General features: G+C 55.3%; 1 protein-coding gene across 1 annotated transcript in view; it reads right to left on the reverse strand.

Moving 5' to 3' along the window:
* LOC134534366 (lysophosphatidylcholine acyltransferase) overlaps window positions 1–27,412 on the reverse strand; it is a 45,214-nt gene that overhangs the window by 14,381 nt on the left and 3,421 nt on the right. The window contains exon 2 of the mRNA XM_063372803.1: window positions 21,211–21,356. Within this exon, the coding sequence (XP_063228873.1) occupies window positions 21,211–21,356 (146 nt within the window). The remainder of the gene's footprint in view (window positions 1–21,210; window positions 21,357–27,412) is intronic.

Here is a 27,412-nt window from a genome sequence, read left to right on the forward strand (position 1 = left end):
CTGTAGTTCGCCAATTACAGCTTACAGCGTCCAGTGTTCCAGTGTAGCAGCAGACCACCTGGAGGTCCTGTGAAGAGAGCCTCAAGCCTCCGACAGCGTATAGCTAGACCCGGCATGGTATTCAATGTGTTCCTGTGACGTCATTTGCATCTAATTACCGACACCTAGGTTTGAACAGAAGTTAACATACAAAATATATTATTTTGGTTGTTCTCGCTTAATCACATGTTAACAGTAACTTCACGCTCATATTCAAGGACCCATTAAAATCATATGTTTTTCAGTTATTACTATTTCATTTATAACAAACGTCAGTTAAGTAATGCAAATTTCCACGAGTCACACAACAATTACAAATTTCCTTCTAATAATTACTCTCTGGACAGTAACACAGTGCAGTGACGTGCTAGCTGGATTATCAGTCTGGTAGTCAATCCAGTAGCAGCATTCCTGATATCTACTGCGAAGAGGGTAGGCGCCCAAAACCCCGCAAGAACACACCATATTAATTAGAGTGGCTACCACAATTTGGAGCCAACGTATACTACAGGAGCAGCAGTATTTTAACTACACCGTAGAGTCTTCTATTACTGGTATCTTTGCATGGCTGCTGTTTTTTCTTACAGCTGTTTTCTGAAATCTTGATAGTATAAATTTGTTAATGCTTCGTTAACCTTATATATCTCCAAATATTTTCATTTTTTTTTGTCACGCATTGGAACGAGGATTGTGTTCTCAGCCTGTCTATATCTCAACTCAAACATTTCTAAACCATTAAATAGCAATCTATACTAATATTATAAAGCTGAAGAGTTTGTTTGTTTGAACGCGCTAATCTCAGGAACCACTGGTCCGATTTGAAAAATTATTTCAGTGTTGGATAGTACATTTATCGAGGAAGGCTATATGCTATATTATATAATCAATAACATTAGGGATCCTTACTAAAAGTCCAATTTAGAATCAAATGCGTTGGAGGGGGTTAGATACAACATGCAGTACACGTACGAAGTGTGTGTTGACGATGCCGCAGGCGCTAGAAGTTAACGACTATTTCATTGTTAGTGCAGTCCTCATCACCGTTGAAATTTTGCGGGTACTTTAAATATCAAAAATTTCCCCTTTTTTTCAAGTATATATATTTTACAGACTTGAAACTTCACAGTAATGTACCTTATGTTACGCAGGATGACATTTTCCGAAAATTAGATCCCATGGGTGGTTAAAACCAGGCAACAGTGGGTACTTTGTCTGCATGAGAACAGGATTTTGCATTGTTCATGCCTTCTGCGTCTCCATGGCAACGGGCATCGCGCGGCAGTGTCGTACCCACAAGGAGGGGCATGTATAATGAGCGGCGCAAGAGTGATCTGCCTGTAGACTGCCGTAGCGAAGTACGGGTACATCAGTTGTACGTTGCGTGCACAAGTCGGGAAACCATTGGTGCTATTCATTTTCTCTCCGGTACATTATACAGCATTGTAATAAATTTTCACTGATTTTTTTTTATTTACCATAACTGTAAATGGGAGATGTGGCTTAATGTTTTTTCCATTAGTATAGCCGTGCGAAGCCGGGTCGGGCAGCTAGTAATAAAATATAAATTGTGACGATCATGTAGTGTTTCTGGTCCCGAGGTGCTCCGCCTGGAGCGGGCAGTGTGCAGATTTGTTTTCGGAACGCACCTGGGCTCGCGCAGGCCTGGTCGTCACTGGCATGAGTTGGCCAGCAATAATGTTTCATACTGTGTGTATAGTTATTTTATATTCACTTTAATCTGCGCTAATGATTGGCTTAGTGCATCGAGTAAATGTTGTCAACAAATATAAATTACTTTCAAGTAATGGAGGAGTATGATTAAACTGTGAAGAGTATTATGTGGGTTGCACAGTGATGCAAATCAAATACCTGTATATGCCAGCGCTTTTAGAGTTCCCCATTTTAATGAACAACGATCTTAGTTGTTTAATAGCAAATATGCATTTTTGTGAGTTCAGCTTTTTATTGAAAGTAATTGTTAATGATTCCATGAAGTGCTTTGTTGAGACCAGAGATAGTATAATTTTAAGAAAAACACCAATAAAGCTAACTGGTCTTTACACGTTTTTATTTGGTATTACTACTTTGCCCATCATTCCATTTGCCTGAATTTATGAGGTCCACACCAAGGTAGTACACAAAATAAATGAGGATAACAATGCAATGGCAATAAGTTGAAAAAAATAATAGTTTGCTTAAACAGTAAATCTTAAAAAATATACATACTAAAATTTAATCGCAGGGGCGATAATTGACGCTATAATACATTCAAAGTGTTATTTTGTTTATCTTTCAAAAATAATCCCACTAGAAAACTATAATTATAAGAAAATTACATTACATAAAAAGGTACAAATTATTTTACGTCTTAAAGGTATATTAAAAAATTTACTAAAATTATTAAATAAGTCCGTGGATTGATCGTAAATAGATAAACTTGAAAAACATTAAACTCTTCATAAAAATAAAAGGTGTTTAAAAAAATTGTAAGAAAATGTTAAGTCAGTAGTATTAATTTAAACAGTCTGTCGCGACGCATCGTATTTTTACGTGTGCAAGGACGTCTTAACTTCAAAGTTAAACGAACTTCGGTAAATTCGAATCGGGCCAAAGCGCGTGCATTTCTCGTCAAAACTCAGTATCGATCCTGGTCGGTTTCCAATGCCAAACAGGAGGAAAGCGTCTCACTGGTTTGTACTCTGCGAAGTTCGGTCCGGAGCAGCAGTCGCGCGAGCAGAACTACTCACCACCCTCTTTGCAGCAGACGAAAAGGATGGAAAAAAAAAAAACGCCCTCAGACACTTGAAGTAGATTTCACTGTGCGCTTCCCTTTAACAACCAAACATGGTGGTTCCAAGATTCCGCTGGCGAATCTTCTCATCGCATGACGGCGCGGGAACATCTGCTGGGTAATTCCTGGAGCACGGCACACGCTACCATTGGCGAGTCCTGGATCAGTTCTGGCGCGCAGTGCGGCTCCCGGACTGGGCCAGTCACTCGCTTGTGTGCATGTCTACACTCGCCCAACTACGACCATTCAACAACTTCTGTCTCCGAGCTTCCAGCTCATCCCAGTCTTTTCAAAGTCATTGCTAACTTCGCACATTACAAGCCAAATTAACCGTAAGCCAATAAAATTAAATTATCAACGAATTATGTGAATAAACTAAACTATAAACATAAATAAAACTATCATTGCTAAAAAATAATCAGAAAATAAGTACAATATTTAGGAAATAAAATATAGTGGCAGGCGTGCCGTGCATGCTTCTAATGTCATGTACATGCGGACTGTATTCCCTTGTGAGCATTCCTCTAGCTACACCTTCGCCTGGACTACACACACATGCTAGCACTACACACACATGCTAGCACTACACACACATGCTAGCACTACACACACGTGCTAGCACTACACACACCATCTGCGTACCATGTTTCTACATCACTTATCTATATTTTTACTACGATATGAGACTCATACCGAATAATACATATGGGAAACATGGAAAGGCACAATTCGTACATCACAATCGTAGCACACAGTGCCACTGTCGTGAGTAGATTAAGCAGGTCAAATGAAGAAGGAAGCATAGGGCGCAGATCTATGAAGAACATCTATGAAAGCATTCTTCTTGCCTTCGCAGCCATCGTAGTTGTCATGATTATCTGAAGTATCGTCCTTCCCCTTTTCCCCTCTCTGATTTTCAAAATATTAAAATAATCGATAATCTATATTTACATGAATCACATATTAACTAGGACAATGTGATTCAATTCTATAAACAGTTTCTAAATGTGTTATTAATGACAGCCATAGCATATTTACAGCTTTCCATGCACACTTTCTATACAAATTGACCAGGCCCTAAAAATAACAGCTTCATAACTTAATAAGATTAATGGCACAATATATACTTTCTGTTTTTATACAAAGAGTATAGTAAAGCTTATTTATCCATGCATGAGGGAGACACGCGACCAGCGAGACACCCAATGGGGAACAGGTAGTCAGCTGTGAACAGTGCAAGGCAGCAGTCGCGATACGAGGCGGGGATGCAACCAGTTGCCCAACGACTGCGTGGTTGCTACGGTTGCTACGGTTGCTACGGTTGGCGTGACTCGCCAGCCTGCCGCGCGCGAGCAACGGCAACCTTCAGAACAGCTGATCAGCAGCACAAAGCAAGGAAGGTAGAGAGTGGCAACTCAGTGCCATAACTATCGCTATTTTTTTCCCTTTAGAAATCAGAGAACTGTGCGGGATTTTGAGGCAACATGACAACACGAAAGTCGTTAACTTTTCGAAAGTAAATGTTGGCAGCCATGATTTTATCCTTGTGGCCGTTCGTTTCTGGAAATATTTACCGTATTACGTTTAAGATAAATTATTTTTCAATGCGGAACAGCCAAAACACTATCTTAAAATGTTTTATCTTAGTTTCAAATATTGAAAACAGCATAACCGCAAATTCTGGGCGCTAAAAATCCATAACCTCGAGTGCGCAACAATAAGCTCAAACCCCGCTGTGTTGCCTTCTGCCCAAATACTCTCTTACTAGACGCCAGCAAGTAGGATGGCGTCAGACGCAGGCGTGTCCCTAACACGTGAAGCCCGCTCAAGTGAACGAGTTCTCTGCACCGTCCGCAACCTATTCTCCTCTAAAAGCGAAAACGTTGCATTTAAATTCGGTCATTAATTTTACTCCCGTCGCGCCCAAAGAAGTTTCACCGGGGGCCGGGGGCAGAGCAGACATACTTCCCAGCAGCGGCCAGCGCGCCGCCTCCGCCTTGGCCAAGACGCTGGGGGCGCCCGCCTCCAGCACGGCCAGGGCGTCGGCGAAGGACGAGTGCGGAGCCGCCACCAGCACCGGGGCGGCCCTCGCTGGCGCCTGGCTGCCCGTCACGGCGCGCCGCGTGAAGCCGCCGCACGCGAACATGGCCCGTACAGCCGCCACCACCGCACGTCTAACACTCCTGCAAGCACACACCACCACCATGCCACCACCACCCCACCATGCCACCACTACAAGCCACCAGCACCGGGGCGGCCCTCGCTGGCGCCTGGCTGCCCGTCACGGCGCGCCGCGTGAAGCCGCCGCACGCGAACATGGCCCGTACAGCCGCCACCACCGCACGTCTAACACTCCTGCAAGCACACACCGCCACCATGCCACCACCACGCCACCACGCCACCACTACAAGCCACCAGCACCGGGGCGGCCCTCGCTGGCGCCTGGCTGCCCGTCACGGCGCGCCGCGTGAAGCCGCCGCACACGAACATGGCCCGTACATCCGCCACCACCGCACGTCTAACACTCCTGCAAGCACACACCGCCACCATGCCACCACCACGCCACCACGCCACCACTACAAGCCACCAGCACCGGGGCGGCCCTCGCTGGCGCCTGGCTGCCCGTCACGGCGCGCCGCGTGAAGCCGCCGCACGCGAACATGGCCCGTACAGCCGCCACCACCGCACGTCTAACACTCCTGCAAGCACACACCGCCACCATGCCACCACCACGCCACCACGCCACCACTACAAGCCACCAGCAGCAGGGCGGTCCTCGCTGGCGCCTGGCTGCCCGTCACGACGCGCTGCGTGAAGCCTCCGCACACGAACATGGCCCGTACAGCCGCCACCACCACGCGTCTAACACCCCTGCAAGCACACCCCCACCTTTCCACCACCACCCCACCACGCCACCACTACAAGCCACCAGCAGCGGGGCGGCCCTCGCTGGCGCCTGGCTGCCCGTAACGGCGCGCCGCGTGAAGCCGCCGCACGCGAACATGGCCCGTACAGCCGCCGCCACCACCACGCGTCTAACACCCCTGCAAGCACACCCCCACCTTTCCACCACCACCCCACCACGCCACCACTACAAGCCACCAGCAGCGGGGCGGCCCTCGCTGGCGCCTGGCTGCCCGTAACGGCGCGCCGCGTGAAGCCGCCGCACGCGAACATGGCCTGTACAGCCGCCACCACCACGCGTCTAACACCCCTGCAAGCACACCCCCACCATTCCACCACCACCCCACCACGCCACCACTACAAGCCACCAGCAGCGGGGAGGCCCTCGCTGGCGCCTGGCTGCCCGTAACGGCGCGCCGCGTGAAGCCGCCGCACGCGAACATGGCCCGTACAGCCGCCACCACCGCACGTCTAACACTCCTGCAAGCACACCCCCACCATTTCACCACCACCCCACCACGCTACCCCTACAAGCCACCAGCAGCGGGGCGGCCCTCGCTGGCGCCTGGCTGCCCGTCACGGCGCGCCGCGTGAAGCCGCCGCACGCGAACATGGCCCTTACAGCCGCCACCACCGCGCGTCTAACACTCCTGCAAGCACACCCCCACCATGCCGCCACCACCCCACCACGCCACTACAAGCCACCAGTACCGAGGGTAGGTTGGAACATGGGGCCCATCTCTGCATCTCTCCATGAGCCAGTGGCTTGCCAAGCCAATTGTGCCTGTGCACGAGCACCTGGTGTGGCCCAGGTGCCAACCACGGACCGAGCAGTCCCCACAATCTGCTTCCCGACATGCCCCACACAGATCAATTTATAACGACATTGTGTTCTGTGAATGTTTACATGGTCCCTAAGTACCAGTATTTTTTTCTCTGTGTACAGTTTAGCACAATGGAAAAATTGTTTTTATATGAAAAAACTGTAACTAATATAAGTAATATTGAAAGAACGCTAATTTTTTCTATGAAGAAATAATTACTTACACGTAACTTTAAGCAGCGACTCATTGTTGGCGAATAACCCCAGTTACCATCCCAAAGTGAATGAATATTATAGTTATCATGACCAAGATGAGGAAGTGAGCCAGGCAGAAAATGAAAATTATGTTAAAACTAGGCTCGCTAAGTACCCTCCTTGCTGCTGAACCGAGTTTCCCGGACTGTGATGGGGGGGGGGGGGGGGGGGGGGGGGGTGTGCAGTTGCTTCAGCTTCCCTCGCGTCCATCCGACACTGAGGACCTTCCACCTGCACTTTTGCGCTGAGCCACATTGTCATTTGTGTAAGTTAGCAATTATTACAAGTCCAGCACTACGACTTATAAGAGCACTGCTATTAAACTAGGTTGTGGATTGCAAGTTTGCACCAGGGCCAGATTGCGCAGTCGTGTTGTCTGTTGGGGCCCGTGCTATGGTTCTACTGCTGCCTGAGCCCTGGAGTGAGGCTGGAAGATCGTGGGGAGCCACTGCGCGCAGTTAGCAGCTGGCTGGAGAGCAATGATTACAAACATTAGTATGCGTATTCTCATCACCACCTAGATCTGAGTCCTACTGGGCATACTGTTCATTTCTTAAATCCACTGATTTCTCGAGAGTCTGGTATCAACTTCCTTGCAGGTTTCCATCAGAGCCTTCATAACTCTGTCTTTATGTAATATTATCCCCATTTTTAACTAATTCTACGTGTACTCATTAAACTACTTTTTTTTTTTTTTTTTTTTTTTTTTTTTTTTTTTTTTTTTTTTTTTTAGTTTATCTTCAATCAGGAAATAGGCATGTGTTCCCTCGGCTACATGCTTCTCACTACAATCGCGTCGTTCTTAACTTCGTCTTCATTTTCTATCTCCTCTATGTCGGTTCTCTTCGAACTTAAAAGTTTTATATCCTATTTTCTTCTTCTAACTTTTATGTTTCACCTAGATATTTTACATTTCCAAGTCCATCATCACTCTTCGTGAGAATGATCCCCTTCCCCCAAGCAGCCATCTTCTAGGGATCCTTCTTCTGTCCTCCATTTCCATCACCTAAAATTATCCAGAGTTTCTTCTGACTAATGTTCCTATTATACTCGTTGTCTTCCCTCTTCTCTCTTCTTTTTTTTTTGTTAGGTTTTGTAAGCATATTGCTATATCTTCTCCTTAGAGTGGTGCAGTGTTTTTCTTTCATCCTTTTTCAGCTGTCTCTTCAACCTTCTTATCCTTGTTGTGTTATTACAAAGACAGTCTTCTTGAGCATACAATTCCTTACTTTCTTCTGTTTTTCCAAAATTTACAATATTTCCTATTAGTATATTCACTATGTCAAAGTAGTCTTAGTTCTCTCTCTGGAACAGTCGAATATAAGTGCTCCTCATGTCCTTAGTTTTTGGGCAGTCATCTAATATATGCATTGCAGTCTCATTGACAATACATATTTCATACACTGAAGAATAAACCAAGAATATAATTAGAGTTTTGCCTTAATTTCCCATGTCCAGTTAAATACTGAGAACTGTTTAGTCCACACTTTTCCATATATCAGGCATCAAAGTATAAGTATGTTAACCTTAGCAGAAGTATTACACCTTAATTGCATGCTGATTGTGTTTTTTCACTAGCCAATCTTTTTTCCGTATTAGTAACCCATCTTGTGGCTATTATTTTGGCAAGTTCAGCTATTTATAAATCGAGAGGTATAGATATTGTGATAACTTGTAATGCCTATGTTGATGTAGTATTTTAATAAGCAATTAATATGCATTTTTCAAGTAAAATAAATAAATCAATTAAATGTCCAAATGCAACAAAACATTAATTTTTAATACTCGTATGTAGGCCCGCAATTAAACAAATGCACAATCAAAAAAATAATGAAATTAATGGTAAATTTGCTATTTAGCAAGTTAAATTAACAAAGACATCACATGTTCGTAGAATGTACAGTATTTCTGAAATTTCAAAATGCTGATAACTAGGGACAAGATGATACAGTGGATTGCTATAACAATGTATTTAACACAAATGCAAGTTAGTGCACCATAAAGCATCAAAATGCCAGTTACATCATGGAATTAAGAAGCATTTAACCAAAAATTATTTGAAATCATAAAAAAAGTAATCTTTTAATGTTTTATATTCAAGGAATGTCATTTCCGGTACAAATATAAACATAAGTGCATAGATCAGAAATATGAATTAACTTTGTTTTATCGTACATCTCTTATTGAATCACTTTAAAACTACAAATATTCGCCAATTTAATTTTTTTGTTCGGAAAGTATCTGTTTAAGACCAATTTAACACAAATTATTTTATCGTAAAAATGCAGCATTTAAATTTTACAATTATTTTGGCCGACTAAGTATTAAAAAAAAATTTTCTATAAAAAATAAAAACAATAACAAAAAATCCTGTATTGTAAAAACTAATTTGGACTAAAAATGAAACAATAAAATATTATCTCCACTGCTAACAATTCTATATACACGATCCCGAACAATAAAAAAAAAAAGAAGTCTGTAAAGTCGGTTTAAGGACGATAATTTTACGTGATAACGTCATAAGAAAACATTGATGAAAAATTGCATACTTTTTTAATTTTCAAATATTATTTACAGGTTTTTGCAAATTTAATTTAAATTATTTGTTTAAATAAAAAAGCCCGCCTTAACCTGTTTGATATTATGGAAGATTTTCTCGCACGGTGGTTGGCCGGTTCTTGGACGCTCGGGTCAGGCGGAACGTGACAGTGAGTCATGCTTTCTCGTGCGTGCAGCCGGCGTTCGTCGATTTGCAAGACGTTATCACGTCAAAAAAATAATTGCCCACAACATGTCAAGGCAGTTGCTTGTTAATTGAAGAACTGGGGTGCACACATCAGCCGCCGCGGAGGGCGAGGCCTGCCGGACGGCGGCAAGTGGGTCGGAGTGCCCCGAGTGCCCCAGGAGTGCCCCAGGAGTGCCCCGAGTGCCCCAGGAGTGCCCCAGGAGTGCCCCAGGAGTGCCCCGAGTGCCCCAGGAGTGCCCCGAGTGCCCCAGGAGTGCCCCAGGAGTGCCCCGAGTGCCCCAGGAGTGCCCCGAGTGCCCCGAGTGCCCCAGGAGTGCCCCAGGAGTGCCCCGAGTGCCCCAGGAGTGCCCCGAGTGCCCCAGGAGTGCCCCAGGAGTGCCCCGAGTGCCCCAGGAGTGCCCCAGGAGTGCCCCGAGTGCCCCAGGAGTGCCCCAGGAGTGCCCCGAGTGCCCCAGGAGTGCCCCGAGTGCCCCAGGAGTGCCCCGAGTGCCCCGAGTGCCCCAGGAGTGCCCCAGGAGTGCCCCGAGTGCCCCAGGAGTGCCCCGAGTGCCCCGAGTGCCCCAGGAGTGCCCCGAGTGCCCCAGGAGTGCCCCAGGAGTGCCCCGAGTGCCCCAGGAGTGCCCCGAGTGCCCCAGGAGTGCCCCAGGAGTGCCCCGAGTGCCCCAGGAGTGCCCCGAGTGCCCCAGGAGTGCCCCAGGAGTGCCCCGAGTGCCCCAGGAGTGCCCCGAGTGCCCCGAGTGCCCCAGGAGTGCCCCGAGTGCCCCGAGTGCCCCAGGAGTGCCCCAGGAGTGCCCCGAGTGCCCCAGGAGTGCCCCAGGAGTGCCCCAGGAGTGCCCCAGGAGTGCCCCGAGTGCCCCAGGAGTGCCCCAGGAGTGCCCCAGGAGTGCCCCGAGTGCCACGAGTGCCCCAGGAGTGCCCCAGGAGTGCCCCAGGAGTGCCCCAGGAGTGCCCCGAGTGCCCCAGGAGTGCCCCAGGAGTGCCCCAGGAGTGCCCCGAGTGCCCCAGGAGTGCCCCAGGAGTGCCCCAGGAGTGCCCCAGGAGTGCCCCAGGAGTGCCCCGAGTGCCCCGAGTGCCCCAGGAGTGCCCCAGGAGTGCCCCAGGAGTGCCCCGAGTGCCCCAGGAGTGCCCCAGGAGTGCCCCGAGTGCCCCAGGAGTGCCCCAGGAGTGCCCCAGGAGTGCCCCAGGAGTGCCCCAGGAGTGCCCCAGGAGTGCCCCGAGTGCCCCAGGAGTGCCCCAGGAGTGCCCCAGGAGTGCCCCGAGTGCCCCAGGAGTGCCCCGAGTGCCCCAGGAGTGCCCCAGGAGTGCCCCGAGTGCCCCAGGAGTGCCCCGAGTGCCCCAGGAGTGCCCCGAGTGCCCCAGGAGTGCCCCAGGAGTGCCCCGAGTGCCCCAGGAGTGCCCCGAGTGCCCCAGGAGTGCCGAGTGCCCCAGGAGTGCCCCGAGTGCCCCAGGAGTGCCCCAGGAGTGCCCCGAGTGCCCCAGGAGTGCCCCGAGTGCCCCAGGAGTGCCCCGAGTGCCCCAGGAGTGCCCCGAGTGCCCCAGGAGTGCCCCGAGTGCCCCAGGAGTGCCCCGAGTGCCCCAGGAGTGCCCCAGGAGTGCCCCAGGAGTGCCCCAGGAGTGCCCCGAGTGCCCCGAGTGCCCCAGGAGTGCCCCGAGTGCCCCAGGAGTGCCCCGAGTGCCCCAGGAGTGCCCCAGGAGTGCCCCGAGTGCCCCAGGAGTGCCCCAGGAGTGCCCCGAGTGCCCCAGGAGTGCCCCAGGAGTGCCCCGAGTGCCCCAGGAGTGCCCCAGGAGTGCCCCGAGTGCCCCAGGAGTGCCCCAGGAGTGCCCCGAGTGCCCCAGGAGTGCCCCAGGAGTGCCCCGAGTGCCCCAGGAGTGCCCCGAGTGCCCCAGGAGTGCCCCAGGAGTGCCCCGAGTGCCCCAGGAGTGCCCCAGGAGTGCCCCGAGTGCCCCAGGAGTGCCCCAGGAGTGCCCCAGGAGTGCCCCAGGAGTGCCCCGAGTGCCCCAGGAGTGCCCCAGGAGTGCCCCGAGTGCCCCAGGAGTGCCCCAGGAGTGCCCCAGGAGTGCCCCGAGTGCCCCAGGAGTGCCCCAGGAGTGCCCCGAGTGCCCCAGGAGTGCCCCAGGAGTGCCCCAGGAGTGCCCCAGGAGTGCCCCAGGAGTGCCCCGAGTGCCCCAGGAGTGCCCCAGGAGTGCCCCAGGAGTGCCCCGAGTGCCCCAGGAGTGCCCCAGGAGTGCCCCGAGTGCCCCAGGAGTGCCCCAGGAGTGCCCCGAGTGCCCCAGGAGTGCCCCGAGTGCCCCAGGAGTGCCCCAGGAGTGCCCCGAGTGCCCCAGGAGTGCCCCGAGTGCCCCAGGAGTGCCCCGAGTGCCCCAGGAGTGCCCCGAGTGCCCCGAGTGCCCCAGGAGTGCCCCAGGAGTGCCCCGAGTGCCCCAGGAGTGCCCCGAGTGCCCCAGGAGTGCCCCGAGTGCCCCAGGAGTGCCCCAGGAGTGCCCCAGGAGTGCCCCAGGAGTGCCCCGAGTGCCCCAGGAGTGCCCCAGGAGTGCCCCGAGTGCCCCAGGAGTGCCCCGAGTGCCCCAGGAGTGCCCCGAGTGCCCCAGGAGTGCCCCGAGTGCCCCAGGAGTGCCCCGAGTGCCCCGAGTGCCCCAGGAGTGCCCCGAGTGCCCCAGGAGTGCCCCAGGAGTGCCCCGAGTGCCCCAGGAGTGCCCCGAGTGCCCCAGGAGTGCCCCAGGAGTGCCCCGAGTGCCCCAGGAGTGCCCCGAGTGCCCCGAGTGCCCCAGGAGTGCCCCAGGAGTGCCCCGAGTGCCCCAGGAGTGCCCCAGGAGTGCCCCGAGTGCCCCAGGAGTGCCCCGAGTGCCCCAGGAGTGCCCCAGGAGTGCCCCAGGAGTGCCCCGAGTGCCCCAGGAGTGCCCCAGGAGTGCCCCGAGTGCCCCAGGAGTGCCCCAGGAGTGCCCCAGGAGTGCCCCAGGAGTGCCCCAGGAGTGCCCCGAGTGCCCCAGGAGTGCCCCAGGAGTGCCCCAGGAGTGCCCCGAGTGCCCCAGGAGTGCCCCAGGAGTGCCCCAGGAGTGCCCCGAGTGCCCCAGGAGTGCCCCAGGAGTGCCCCGAGTGCCCCAGGAGTGCCCCGAGTGCCCCAGGAGTGCCCCAGGAGTGCCCCAGGAGTGCCCCGAGTGCCCCAGGAGTGCCCCGAGTGCCCCAGGAGTGCCCCAGGAGTGCCCCGAGTGCCCCAGGAGTGCCCCGAGTGCCCCAGGAGTGCCCCGAGTGCCCCGAGTGCCCCGAGTGCCCCAGGAGTGCCCCAGGAGTGCCCCGAGTGCCCCAGGAGTGCCCCAGGAGTGCCCCGAGTGCCCCAGGAGTGCCCCGAGTGCCCCAGGAGTGCCCCGAGTGCCCCAGGAGTGCCCCGAGTGCCCCAGGAGTGCCCCGAGTGCCCCAGGAGTGCCCCAGGAGTGCCCCGAGTGCCCCAGGAGTGCCCCAGGAGTGCCCCGAGTGCCCCAGGAGTGCCCCAGGAGTGCCCCGAGTGCCCCAGGAGTGCCCCGAGTGCCCCAGGAGTGCCCCGAGTGCCCCGAGTGCCCCAGGAGTGCCCCAGGAGTGCCCCAGGAGTGCCCCAGGAGTGCCCCGAGTGCCCCAGGAGTGCCCCAGGAGTGCCCCGAGTGCCCCAGGAGTGCCCCGAGTGCCCCAGGAGTGCCCCGAGTGCCCCAGGAGTGCCCCAGGAGTGCCCCGAGTGCCCCAGGTGCCCCAGGAGTGCCCCAGGAGTGCCCCGAGTGCCCCAGGAGTGCCCCGAGTGCCCCAGGAGTGCCCCAGGAGTGCCCCGAATGCCCCAGGAGTGCCCCGAGTGCCCCTAGTGCCCCAGGAGTGTCCTCCGGCGCGGGCAGCCTCGCTCGACGGCCCCAAGTGGGTCACGGGGTCGCGCCCGTCACCGCCTCTCGGCCACGGACACTCCCCGCGCCCCCCGCGCCCTGTCCCGCTCACTCACAGTTCAACACACGTCTCGCAAGCAAATCATTACAACCGTGAAGTCAGGGCCGGTGCAAGGTCAATTGGCGCCCTAGGTGAAAAACCTTAATGCCCGCTTCCCCCCCCCCCCAAGCACCGGACACCCCAAAAAAATTTTCCTTGCCTCAAAATACATGACATAAGCCTAAGATTTTGTCAACAATCAAAATGTAAGCAGGTTTGTGTTTTTTTTTTTTACTTTTTTACTTATTACAAATCATAAACGGGTCACCGTGGACTTGAAATAATTACTTATATCAAAATAAACATTCCAAACTGTTACAAAAATTCCTTTTTCATCTAGTTTCAACAATCGTTAAACATATGATATGAGCTGTTATGTGTCGTGCTGCGCCGCCCGCCCCCAGCTACTGGCGCCCTGGGCGGTTGCCTAGTTCGCCTGTATGGACGCGCCGGCCCTGCGTGAAGTACAGAGTAGAGCTGGATTTTAACGAGAATAACTTCATTTTTTTTTATAATCCATTTAACTTTCCTCATATTAAAGTTTCACAACTACCAAACATGTGGATTTGCTAGCCTAATTATAAAATTACGTGACATTTTTTTATTAATTGAAATTTACGATAGTTTAAATATGTACACATTGACTTGGTTTCCCACAAGTACTAAGTACGTAATGAGCTGAAAACCACTTTCTATCCTCGAAATTAAACATAACATGCAATGACAGGTAATAATATACTATCAAGCTGCATTTGCCTGGGGCAATGATAGCACAGGGTTACAACAAACAGGTAGTCAGTAAGAGAGGGCAAACACGCGGGCAGGCGGGGGCGGCGAGCTATTGGCGCGCGGCCTCCGGCACAGACGCGGCGTGTTCCAGGAACCTGACCAATCACGAGCCTCGCCCAGGTCAAGGTCGACAGCGCAAAGGGAGGGCATATACCTTTTTATAAAGAATCATCGATCCCCCCTATTGAAGCGGGAAAATTTGTACTTCAAGGTGGAAAATGGTGCTATTTAAGCAGTTTTATTATCTAAAAATTGATTACACAGCACTTTCTTTGCCCCCGTTTGCCCCCACTTCAAGGTTTCAGAGGGGGGGGGGGCAAAATACCCTTGACCCCCCCCCCCCCCCCCTTGTTGTTGCGCCCCTGCTCCATGCAGATACGGCCACAGAGACCCGCGCAATGTCCGTCGCACAGTAATACCAACAGGAAACAATAAAATAACGTTTCGCTGTTAACCTACAGCAATATGAAACCATGATTTTATTTCATTTAACGACTTTATTAGTGGCGAGTTAAGACGAGACGCCTATTCTTACACTTAACCACATTAAACATTTACATTTCTCGACATTAACAATGTATATTAAAAATAAAAAAAAGTATAGCAAAATCATAACTCATAAAAAAACTTTAATGTTAACTAAATATACAAATATAAAAGATGAACAGAAAACTAATATGTATTTCATTCGAAATTGGCATCCACACTAGCTTAAATTTAATTAAAGGTTAATAGTCGTTAGTTGCCACTATGAGATGATATTCTTACAGCAGGTAAGCCGCGAAGAGACTTGTTGATAGGTGTGCCTGAACTTGCTGGGTTATTATATTCCTGGTCTCTCTCAATACTGATCTTTGCTGGAGTGTCAGTTGTCAAGGGCGCGTCGTCAGGCCGGGCTTGGCCACTCCCGAGCACCTGAGCCCTGAGCACCCGAGCCCTGAGCACCTGAGCCCTGAGCACCTGAGCCCCTGAGCCCCCGAGCACCTGAGCCCCCGAGCACCTGAGCCCCCGAGCACCTGAGCCCCCGAGCACCTGAGCCCTGAGCACCTGAGCCCTGAGCACCTGAGCCCCTGAGCACCTGAGCCCTGAGCACCTGAGCCCTGAGCACCTGAGCCCTGAGCACCCGAGCACCCGAGCACCTGAGCACCTGAGCACCCGAGCACCCGAGCACCTGAGCCCCTGAGCACCCGAGCCCCTGAGCACCCGAGCCCCTGAGCCCTGAGCACCTGAAACCCCGAGCACCCGAGCCCTGAGCACCCGAGCCCCTGAGCACCTGAGCCCTGAGCACCTGAGCCCTGAGCACCTGAGCCCTGAGCACCTGAGCCCTGAGCACCTGAGCACCCGAGCACCTGAGCCCTGAGTCCTGAGCACCTGAGCCCTGAGAACCTGAGCACCTGAGCCCTGAGCACCCGAGCACCTGAACCCTGAGCACCTGAGCCCTGAGCACCCGAGCACCCGAGCACCTGAGCCCTGAGCACCCTAGCACCTGAGCCCTGAGCACCTGAGCCCCTGAGCTCCTGAGCCCCTGAGCACCTGAACCCTGAGCACCTGAGCCCTGAGCACCCGAGCACCCGAGCACCTGAGCACCTGAGCCCTGAGCACCTGAGCCCCTGAGCACCTGAACCCTGAGCACCTGAGCCCTGAGCACCCGAGCACCCGAGCACCTGAGCCCTGAGCACCCTAGCACCTGAGCACCCGAGCACCTGAGCACCTGAGCACCTGAGCACCCGAGCACCCGAGCACCTGAGCCCTGAGCACCCTAGCACCTGAGCACCTGAGCCCTGAGCACCTGAGCCCCTGAGCTCCTGAGCCCCTGAGCACCTGAGCCCTGAGCACCCGAGCACCTGAGCCCCTGAGCCCCTGGGTCCCTGAGCACCTGAGCCCCTGAGCCCCTGAGCACCTGGGTCCCTGAGCACCTGAGCACCTGAGCCCCTGAGCACCTGAGCCCCTGAGCACCTGAGCCCCTGAGCACCTGAACCCCTGAGCACCTGGGTCTCTGAGCACCTGAGCCCCAGGGTCCCTGAGCACATGAGCACCTGAGCCCCTGGGTCCCTGAGCACCTGAGCACCTGAGCACCTGAGCCCCTGGGTCCCTGAGCACCTGAGCCCCTGGGCCCCTGGGTCCCTGAGCCCCTGGGTCCCTGAGCACCTGGGTCCCTGAGCACCTGAGCACCTGAGCCCCTGAGCCCCTGGGTCCCTTAGCCCCTGGGTCCCTGAGCCCCTGAGCCCCTGGGTCCCTGAGCACCCGAGCCCCTGAGCACCTGAGCCCCTGAGCCCCTGAGCCCCTGAGCACCTAAGCCCCTGAGCCCCTGGGTCCCTGAGCACCTGAGCACCTGAGCCCCTGGGTCCCTGAGCCCCTGAGCCCCTGAGCCTCTGGGTCCCTGAGCACCTGAGCCCCTGGGTCCCTGAGCCCCTGAGCACCTGAGCCCCTGAGCACCTGAGCACCTGAGCCCCTGGGTCCCTGAGCCCCTGAGCCCCTGGATCCCTGGGTCCCTGAGCACCTGAGCCCCTGGGTCCCTGAGCCGCTGAGCACCTAAGCCCCTGAGCCCCTTGGTCCATGAGCACCTGAGCACCTGAGCCCCTGAGCACCTGAGCCCCTGAGCACCTAAGCCCCTGAGCCCCTGGGTCCCTGAGCACCTGAGCACCTGAGCCCCTGGGTCCCTGAGCACCTGAGCCCCTGAGCACCTGAGCCCCTGGGTCCCTGAGCCCCTGAGCACCTGAGCCCCTGAGTACCTGAGCCTCTGGGTCCCTGAGCCCCTGAGCTTCTGGGTCCCTGAGCCCCTGAGCACCTAAGCACCTGAGCCCCTGGGTCCCTGAGCACCTGAGCCCCTGAGCACCTGAGCCCCTGAGCCCCTGGATCCCTGAGCACCTGAGCCCCTGAGCCCCTGGGTCCCTGAGCCCCTGAGCACCTAAGCCCCTGAGCCCCTTGGTCCCTGAGCATCTGAGCCCCTGAGCACCTAAGCCCCTGAGCCCCTGGGTCCCTGAGCACCTGAGCCCCTGAGCACCTGAGTCCCTGAGCCCCTGAGCACCGGAGCACCTGAGCACCTGAGTACCTGAGAACCTGAGCCTCCGAGCCCCTGAGCACCCGAGCACCCGAGCCCCTGGGTCCCTGAGCACCTGAGCACCTGAGCACCTGAGCCCCTGAGCCCCTGAGCCCCTGAGCACCTGGGTCCCTTAGCACCTGAGCCCCTTTGGTTCCTGGGTCCCTGAGCACCTGAGCACCTGAGCACCTGAGCCCCTGAGCACCTTAGCCCCTGAGCACCTGAGTCCCTGAGCACCTGGGTCCCTGAGCCCCTGGGTCCCTGAGCACCTGAGCACCCGAGCCCCTGAGCCCCTGAGCACCCGAGCCCCTGAGCACCCGAGCCCCTGGGTCCCTGAGCACCCGAGTCCCTGAGCCCCTGAGCACCTGAGCCCCTGAGCACCCGAGCCCCTGAGCACCCGAGCCCCTGAGCACCTGAGCACCCGAGCCCCTGGGTCCCTGAGCACCTGAGCCCCTGGGTCCCTGATTCCCTGAGCACCTGAGCACCTGAGCCCCTGAGCACCAGAGCCCCTGGGTCCCTGAGCACCTGAGTACCTGAGCCCCTGAGCACCTGAGCCCCTGGGTCCCTGAGTCTCTGAGCCCCTGGGTCCCTGAGCACCTGAGCCCCTGGGTCCCTGAGCACCTGAGCCCCTGGGTCCCTGAGCACCTGAGCCCCTGGATCCCTGAGCACCTTAGCACCTGAGCCCCTGGGTCCCTGAGCACCTGAGCACCTGAGCCCCTGAGCCCCTGGGTCCCTGAGCCCTTGGGTCCCTGAGCACCTGAGCTTCTGAGCCCCTGGGTCCCTGGGTCCCTGGGTCCCTTAGCACCTGAGCCCCTGAGAACCTGAGCCCCTGGGTCCCTGAGCACATGAGCCCCTGAGCACCTGGGTCCTTGAGCACCTGAGCACCTGAGTCCCTGAGCCCCTGAGCCCCTGGGTCCCTGAGCACCTGAGTCCCTGAGCCCCTGGGTCCCTGAGCACCTGAGCACCTGAGCCCCTGAGCACCTGAGCCCCTGGGTCCCTGAGTCTCTGAGCCCCTGGGTCCCTGAGCACCTGAGCCCCTGGGTCCCTGAGCACCTGAGCCCCTGGGTCCCTGAGCACCTGAGCCCCTGGATCCCTGAGCACCTTAGCCCCTGGATCCCTGAGCTTCTTAGCCCCTGGGTCCCTGAGCACCTGAGCCCCTGGATCCCTGAGCACCTTAGCCCCTGGGTCCCTGAGCACCTGAGCCCCTGGGTCCCTGAGCACCTGAGCCCCTGGATCCCTGAGCACCTTAGCACCTGAGCCCCTGGGTCCCTGAGCACCTGAGCCCCTGAGCCCCTGGGTCCCTGAGCCCTTGGGTCCCTGAGCACCTGAGCTTCTGAGCCCCTGGGTCCCTGGGTCCCTGGGTCCCTTAGCACCTGAGCCCCTGAGCACCTGAGCCCCTGGGTCCCTGAGCCCCTGAGAACCTGAGCCCCTGGGTCCTTGAGCACCTGAGCACCTGAGTCCCTGAGCCCCTGAGCACCTGGGTCCCTGAGCACCTGAGTCCCTGAGCCCCTGAGCACCTGAGTCCCTGAGCCCCTGAGCACCTGAGCCGCCACGCTCGCCCGGGCCACTAGGAGCCACTGCTGTGTCGCTCTGACCCACAGCGTATGCACAGTACAGGCTGCTTGGTTCCTACACTCACTGCCACTCACTTCGTGCTACTTCGTGTGTTTTGTGCTTGTTTCTCTTCTCTCGTCTGTTGTACTGCAACATTTCGATCCTTCTTCCAGTGTCTCTTTCACACGCCAGAACCTTATGCGACCTTCTGGGTTGATTTCTCATTAGCTCGAGTTCCGTGTTCCACCGCGTACGGTCCTGAGAGGCATTGTGGTGTATAACATGTGTGCACCACAAACCTCTGCTATCATGGATAGTACCGTCCTTTGGCATTCTTCCCAATGACACGGCCTCGTCCTTCCACAGCTTCCATCCTCGCGCAGATGTCTCTGTCCAATCTGGAGCTAGGACTGCGCGGCAGCCACTCCGGGAAAACCAAGTACTGTGAGGGTGTACAGTGAGGGTGAACAGTGAGGGTGTACAGTGAGGGTGTACAGTGAGAGTGTACGGTGTACAGTGAGAGTGTACGGTGTACAGTGAGAGTGTACAGTGTACAGTGAGAGTGTACAGTGTACAGTGAGAGTGTACAGTGTACAGTGAGAGTGTACAGTGTACAGTGAGAGTGTACAGTGTACAGTGAGAGTGTACAGTGTACAGTGAGAGTGTACAGTGTACAGTGAGAGTGTACAGTGAGAGTGTACAGTGTACAGTGAGAGTGTACAGTGTACAGTGAGAGTGTACAGTGAGAGTGTACAGTGAGAGTGTACAGTGAGAGTGTACAGTGTACAGTGAGAGTGTACAGTGTACAGTGAGAGTGTACAGTGAGAGTGTATTGCATCCTGGGGTTGTCCGAGGTCTAATGCATGTAATGCAACATGGCCTAAAGGGACACACACACACACACACACGGGTGGAGGGTGCCGGAGTACACAGAGGAATGGGGCGCTGCGCCGGGTGGGGCGAGCCGCGGGGAAAGCGGGTCAGCCACACGCCACACGCCACACGCCACACGGGCGGTAACGGCACAGTCGCTTGCGCTCAACATGCTACGGTGCTACGGCCGCTTCTCGACCCACGGTTATATTTACATCTGGATATACATATAATTGGCGGAGACGCGTATTTAATGCTAAAAAAACCATGATGAAAAAAGGTATCGATAAATGGAATGGTAGCTAAACGGATTACAAGGCGGGAGGCCCGCTCGATCCCGATTCAAGCGCTGTGCATGCCAGCAGCACTTCTGAGACGGGAATATCCGCGGTGTTCTTTCAAGACGCACCGACATCAGAACCCTTGTACCGGTTATCTAACTATTCTACACATTTGCCATCAAACAAGTGCCAAAATCACGAGACACTGGCGAAACAGACTAAGTCCAAACATACAGAAAGATTTTACACTATCACCGGCACATGCTAGGTCCTAGCACTGCACGGTTTAGTTGGATACAGTCTACATTACACAGCTCTGCACACTCTAAATTAAAAAAAAAAAATGCGTGCGTGTACTTTTGTACGCGCACTAAAAGTTATACTTACTTGGCATAGTAAAAATTAACTTTAATTTTGCTTGCAAATAAATAATAGATACGCAATAATAAAATGACAGGAGTGATATTATAAATACGGTAGGTAAAGTATAAAATCAAATTAAACAATTTAAATAAAGTTTAGGTATTTATAATTAATATTATCACTTGTATATAATTATTGAATTAATAAATAATCAAATGCAATTTTTTTTTAAAAATGCAAAACATTAAACGAGCTAAATACGTTTATTCTAATTTATAATTTTAATTATTTATTAAATTAAAATGAAAAATTTATAATGCAAATAAGTTGTACGCGAATATAGCCTCATTTATCTAATACCCTTGAATATACATATTAAAATGTTTATAAACACAATATGCATAATATTCACAATTAATAAACATTTTTTAATATATACACCAGGATTTAATATCAATCATATTTATATAAATTTTATTACAATGAGCATTTTTTGATTGTCAAGATATGTTGCATGTAGCACGGGCATCATAAAAATTAAATTGAATTTTTTTTTATAACGCGCCTAAAGAAGTATAACTTAAAAATATTGTGAACTGATGAATTATTGCCACTATATCAATTTTCACTGACAAAAAATTTTCCAATTCGAGAAAATGCACTTGTGGTCCACTGGCACCCTGATGGTGAAATTAACTTACTAAACGGAAAATTAAACACTTTAATTTCAAACAATTATAGTTAGAAGTTACTTCTGTATTGACTCAGTAAAGAGGCATAGGCATGCACGGCGGCAGAAGGAAAGCACTCACCTCCGCCAACCGGACAGCGGCCGAGAGCGCAGGTCGTGTTCAGAGAGCCCTGCCAGTCCCAGGCAGGCCAGCAGCCAGGCTGCCACCAGCAGGTGGACTATGGCCAGTAGGCGCAGTGGCAGGAGCACCACCGTCAACACTGCAGTCTGCAACCACACACAGGCACTCATGACACCACTACTAGCTCAGCCCCAGCCAGGCTGCCACCAGCAGGTGGACAATGGCGAGTAGGCGCAGTGGCAGGAGCACCACCGTCAACACTGCAGTCTGCAACCACACACAGGCACTCATGACACCGCTACTAGCTCAGCCCCAGCCAGGCTGCCACCAGCAGGTGGACAATGGCGAGTAGGCGCAGTGGCAGGAGCACCACCGTCAACACTGCAGTCTGCAACCACACACAGGCACTCATGACACCGCTACTAGCTCAGCCCCAGGCAGGCCAGCAGCCAGGCTGCCACCAGCAGGTGGACAATGGCGAGTAGGCGCAGTGGCAGGAGCACCACCGTCAACACTGCAGTCTGCAACCACACACAGGCACTCATGACACCGCTACTAGCTCAGCCCCAGGCAGGCCAGCAGCCAGGCTGCCACCAGCAGGTGGACTATGGCCAGTAGGCGCAGTGGCAGGAGCACCACCGTCAACACTGCAGTCTGCAACCACACACAGGCACTCATGACACCACTACTAGCTCAGCCCCAGCCAGGCTGCCACCAGCAGGTGGACAATGGCGAGTAGGCGCAGTGGCAGGAGCACCACCGTCAACACTGCAGTCTGCAACCACACACAGGCACTCATGACACCGCTACTAGCTCAGCCCCAGGCAGGCCAGCAGCCAGGCTGCCACCAGCAGGTGGACTATGGCCAGTAGGCGCAGTGGCAGGAGCACCACCGTCAACACTGCAGTCTGCAACCACACACAGGCACTCATGACACCGCTACTAGCTCAGCCCCAGACAGGCTGCCACCAGCAGGTGGACAATGGCGAGTAGGCGCAGTGGCAGGAGCACCACCGTCAACACTGCAGTCTGCAACCACACACAGGCACTCATGACACCGCTACTAGCTCAGCCCCAGGCAGGCCAGCAGCCAGGCTGCCACCAGCAGGTGGACTATGGCCAGTAGGCGCAGTGGCAGGAGCACCACCGTCAACACTGCAGTCTGCAACCACACACAGGCACTCATGACACCGCTACTAGCTCAGCCCCAGGCAGGCCAGCAGCCAGGCTGCCACCAGCAGGTGGACTATGGCCAGTAGGCGCAGTGGCAGGAGCACCACCATCAACACTGCAGTCTCCAACCACACACAGGCACTCATGACACCGCTACTAGCTCAGCCCCAGCCAGGCTGCCACCAGCAGGTGGACTATGGCGAGTAGGCGCAGTGGCAGGAGCACCACCGTCAACACTGCAGTCTGCAACCACACACAGGCACTCATGACACCGCTACTAGCTCATCCCCAGCCAGGCTGCCACCAGCAGGTGGACTATGGCGAGTAGGCGCTGTGGCAGGAGCACCACCGTCAACACTGCAGTCTGCAACCACACACAGGCACTCATGACACCGCTACTAGCTCAGCCCCAGACAGGCCAGCAGCCAGGCTGCCACCAGCAAGTGGACTATGGCCAGTAGGCGCAGTGGCAGGAGCACCACCGTCAACAAAGCAGTCTGCAACCACACACAGGCACTCATGACACCGCTACTAGCTCAGCCCCAGCCAGGCTGCCACCAGCAGGTGGACTATGGCGAGCAGGCGCAGTGGCAGGAGCACCACCGTCAACACTGCAGTCTGCAACCACACACAGGCACTCATGACACCGCTACTAGCTCAGCCCCAGCCAGGCTGCCACCAGCAGGTGGACTATGGCGAGTAGGCGCAGTGGCACGAGCACCACCGTCAACACTGCAGTCTGCAACCACACACAGGCACTCATGACACCGCTACTAGCTCAGCCCCAGGCAGGCCAGCAGCCAGGCTGCCACCAGCAGGTGGACTATGGCCAGTAGGCGCAGTGGCAGGAGCACCACCGTCAACACTGCAGTCTGCAACCACACACAGGCACTCATGACACCGCTACTAGCTCAGCCCCAGGCAGGCCAGCAGCCAGGCTGCCACCAGCAAGTGGACTATGGCGCGTAGGCGCAGTGGCAGGAGCACCACCATCAACACTGCAGTCTGCAACCACACACAGGCACTCATGACACCGCTACTAGCTCAGCCCCAGCCAGGCTGCCACCAGCAGGTGGACTATGGCGAGTAGGCGCAGTGGCAGGAGCACCACCGTCAACACTGCAGTCTGCAACCACACACAGGCACTCATGACACCGCTACTAGCTCAGCCCCAGCCAGGCTCCCACCAGCAGGTGGACTATGGCCAGTAGGCGCAGTGGCAGGAGCACCACCGTCAACACTGCAGTCTGCAACCACACACAGGCACTCAGGACACCGCTACTAGCTCAGCCCCAGCCACGCTGCCACCAGCAGGTGGACTATGGTGAGTAGGCGCAGTGACAGGAGCACCACCGTCAACACTGCAGTCTGCAACCACACACAGACACTCATGACACCGCTACTAGCTCAGCCCCAGCCAGGCTGCCACCAGCAGGTGGACTATGGCGAGTAGGCGCAGTGGCAGGAGCACCACCGTCAACACTGCAGTCTGCAACCACACACAGGCACTCATGACACCGCTACTAGCTCAGCCCCAGGCAGGCCAGCAGCCAGGCTGCCACCAGCAGGTGGACTATTGCCAGTAGGCGCAGTGGCAGGAGCACCACCGTCAACACTGCAGTCTGCAACCACACACAGGCACTCATGACACCGCTACTAGCTCAGCCCCAGGCAGGCCAGCAGCCAGGCTGCCACCAGCAGGTGGACTATGGCGAGTAGGCGCAGTGGCAGGAGCACCACCGTCAACACTGCAGTCTGCAACCACACACAGGCACTCATGACACCGCTACTATCTCAGCACCAGCCAGGCTGCCACCAGCAGGTGGACTATGGCGAGTAGGCGCAGTGGCAGGAGTACCACCGTCAACACTGCAGTCTGCAACCACACACAGGCACTCATGACACCGCTACTAGCTCAGCCCCAGGCAGGCTGCCACCAGCAGGTGGACTATGGCCAGTAGGCACAGTGGCAGGAGCACCACCGTCAACAATGCAGTCTGCAACCACACACAGGCACTCATGACACCGCTACTAGCTCAGCCCCAGGCAGGCCAGCAGCCAGGCTGCCACCAGCAGGTGGACTATGGCCAGTAGGCGCAGTGGCAGGAGCACCACCGTATACACTGCAGTCTGCAACCACACACAGGCACTCATGACACCGCTACTAGCTCAGCCCCAGGCAGGCCAGCAGCCAGGCTGCCACCAGCAAGTGGACTATGGCCAGTAGGCGCAGTGGCAGGAGCACCACCGTCAACACTGCAGTCTGCAACCACACACAGGCACTCATGACACCGCTACTAGCTCAGCCCCAGCCAGGCTGCCACCAGCAGGTGGACTATGGCGAGTAGGCGCAGTGGCAGGAGCACCACCGTCAACACTGCAGTCTGCAACCACACACAGGCACTCATGACACCGCTACTAGCTCAGCCCCAGGCATGCCAGCAGCCAGGCTGCCACCAGCAAGTGGACTATGGCCAGTAGGCGCAGTGGCAGGAGCACCACCGTCATCACCGCAGTCTGCAACCACACACAGGCACTCATGACACCGCTACTAGCTCAGCCCCAGGCAGGCCAGCAGCCAGGCTGCCACCAGCAGGTGGACTATGGCGAGTAGGCGCAGTGGCAGGAGCACCACCGTCAACACTGCAGTCTGCAACCACACACAGGCACTCATGACACCGCTACTAGCTCAGCCCCAGGCAGGCCAGCAGGCAGGCTGCCACCAGCAGGTGGACTATGGCGAGTAGGCGCAGTGGCTGGAGCACCACCGTCAACACTGCAGTCTGCAACCACACACAGGCACTCATGACACCGCTACTAGCTCAGCCCCAGGCAGGCCAGCAGCCAGGCTGCCACCAGCAGGTGGACTATTGCCAGTAGGCGCAGTGGCAGGAGCATCACCGTCAACACTGCAGTCTGCAACCACACACAGGCACTCATGACACCGCTACTAGCTCAGCCCCAGGCAGGCCAGCAGCCAGGCTGCCACCAGCAGGTGGACTATGGCGAGTAGGCGCAGTGGCAGGAGCACCACCGTCAACACTGCAGTCTGCAACCACACACAGGCACTCATGACACCGCTACTAGCTCAGCCCCAGGCAGGCCAGCAGCCAGGCTGCCACCAGCAGGTGGACTATGGCGAGTAGGCGCAGTGGCAGGAGCACCACCGTCAACACTGCAGTCTGCAACCACACACAGGCACTCATGACACCGCTACTAGCTCAGCCCCAGGCAGGCCAGCAGCCAGGCTGCCACCAGCAGGTGGACTATTGCCAGTAGGCGCAGTGGCAGGAGCACCACCGTCAACACTGCAGTCTGCAACCACACACAGGCACTTATGACACCGCTACTAGCTCAGCACCAGCCAGGCTGCCACCAGCAGGTGGACTATGGCGAGTAGGCGCAGTGGCAGGAGCACCACCGTCAACACTGCAGTCTGCAACCACACACAGGCACTCATGACACCGCTACTAGCTCAGCCCCAGGCAGGCCAGCAGCCAGGCTGCCACCAGCAGGTGGACTATGGCGAGTAGGCGCAGTGGCAGGAGCACCACCGTCAACACTGCAGTCTGCAACCACACACAGGCACTCATGACACCGCTACTAGCTCAGCCCCAGGCAGGCCAGCAGCCAGGCTGCCACCAGCAGGTGGACTATGGCGAGTAGGCGCAGTGGCAGGAGCACCACCGTCAACACTGCAGTCTGCAACCACACACAGGCACTCATGACACCGCTACTAGCTCAGCACCAGCCAGGCTGCCACCAGCAGGTGGACTATGGCGAGTAGGCGCAGTGGCAGGAGTACCACCGTCAACACTGCAGTCTGCAACCACACACAGGCACTCATGACACCGCTACTAGCTCAGCCCCAGGCAGGCTGCCACCAGCAGGTGGACTATGGCCAGTAGGCACAGTGGCAGGAGCACCACCGTCAACAATGCAGTCTGCAACCACACACAGGCACTCATGACACCGCTACTAGCTCAGCCCCAGCCAGGCTGCCACCAGCAAGTGGACTATGGCCAGTAGGCACAGTGGCAGGAGCACCACCGTCAACAATGCAGTCTGCAACCACACACAGGCACTCATGACACCGCTACTAGCTCAGCCCCAGGCAGGCCAGCAGCCAGGCTGCCACCAGCAGGTGGACTATGGCCAGTAGGCGCAGTGGCAGGAGCACCACCGTCAACACTGCAGTCTGCAACCACACACAGGCACTTATGACACCGCTACTAGCTCAGCACCAGCCAGGCTGCCACCAGCAGGTGGACTATGGCGAGTAGGCGCAGTGGCAGGAGTACCACCGTCAACACTGCAGTCTGCAACCACACACAGGCACTTATGACACCGCTACTAGCTCAGCACCAGCCAGGCTGCCACCAGCAGGTGGACTATGGCGAGTAGGCGCAGTGGCAGGAGTACCACCGTCAACACTGCAGTCTGCAACCACACACAGGCACTCATGACACCGCTACTAGCTCAGCCCCAGGCAGGCTGCCACCAGCAGGTGGACTATGGCCAGTAGGCACAGTGGCAGGAGCACCACCGTCAACAATGCAGTCTGCAACCACACACAGGCACTCATGACACCGCTACTAGCTCAGCCCCAGCCAGGCTGCCACCAGCAAGTGGACTATGGCCAGTAGGCACAGTGGCAGGAGCACCACCGTCAACACTGCAGTCTGCAACCACACACAGGCACTCATGACACCGCTACTAGCTCAGCACCAGCCAGGCTGCCACCAGCAGGTGGACTATGGCGAGTAGGCGCAGTGGCAGGAGTACCACCGTCAACACTGCAGTCTGCAACCACACACAGGCACTCATGACACCGCTACTAGCTCAGCCCCAGGCAGGCTGCCACCAGCAGGTGGACTATGGCCAGTAGGCACAGTGGCAGGAGCACCACCGTCAACAATGCAGTCTGCAACCACACACAGGCACTCATGACACCGCTACTAGCTCAGCCCCAGGCAGGCCAGCAGCCAGGCTGCCACCAGCAGGTGGACTATGGCCAGTAGGCGCAGTG

This window comes from Bacillus rossius, chromosome 7, assembly GCF_032445375.1.
Source record: "Bacillus rossius redtenbacheri isolate Brsri chromosome 7, Brsri_v3, whole genome shotgun sequence".
NCBI classification, from domain to species: Eukaryota; Metazoa; Arthropoda; class Insecta; order Phasmatodea; family Bacillidae; genus Bacillus; species Bacillus rossius.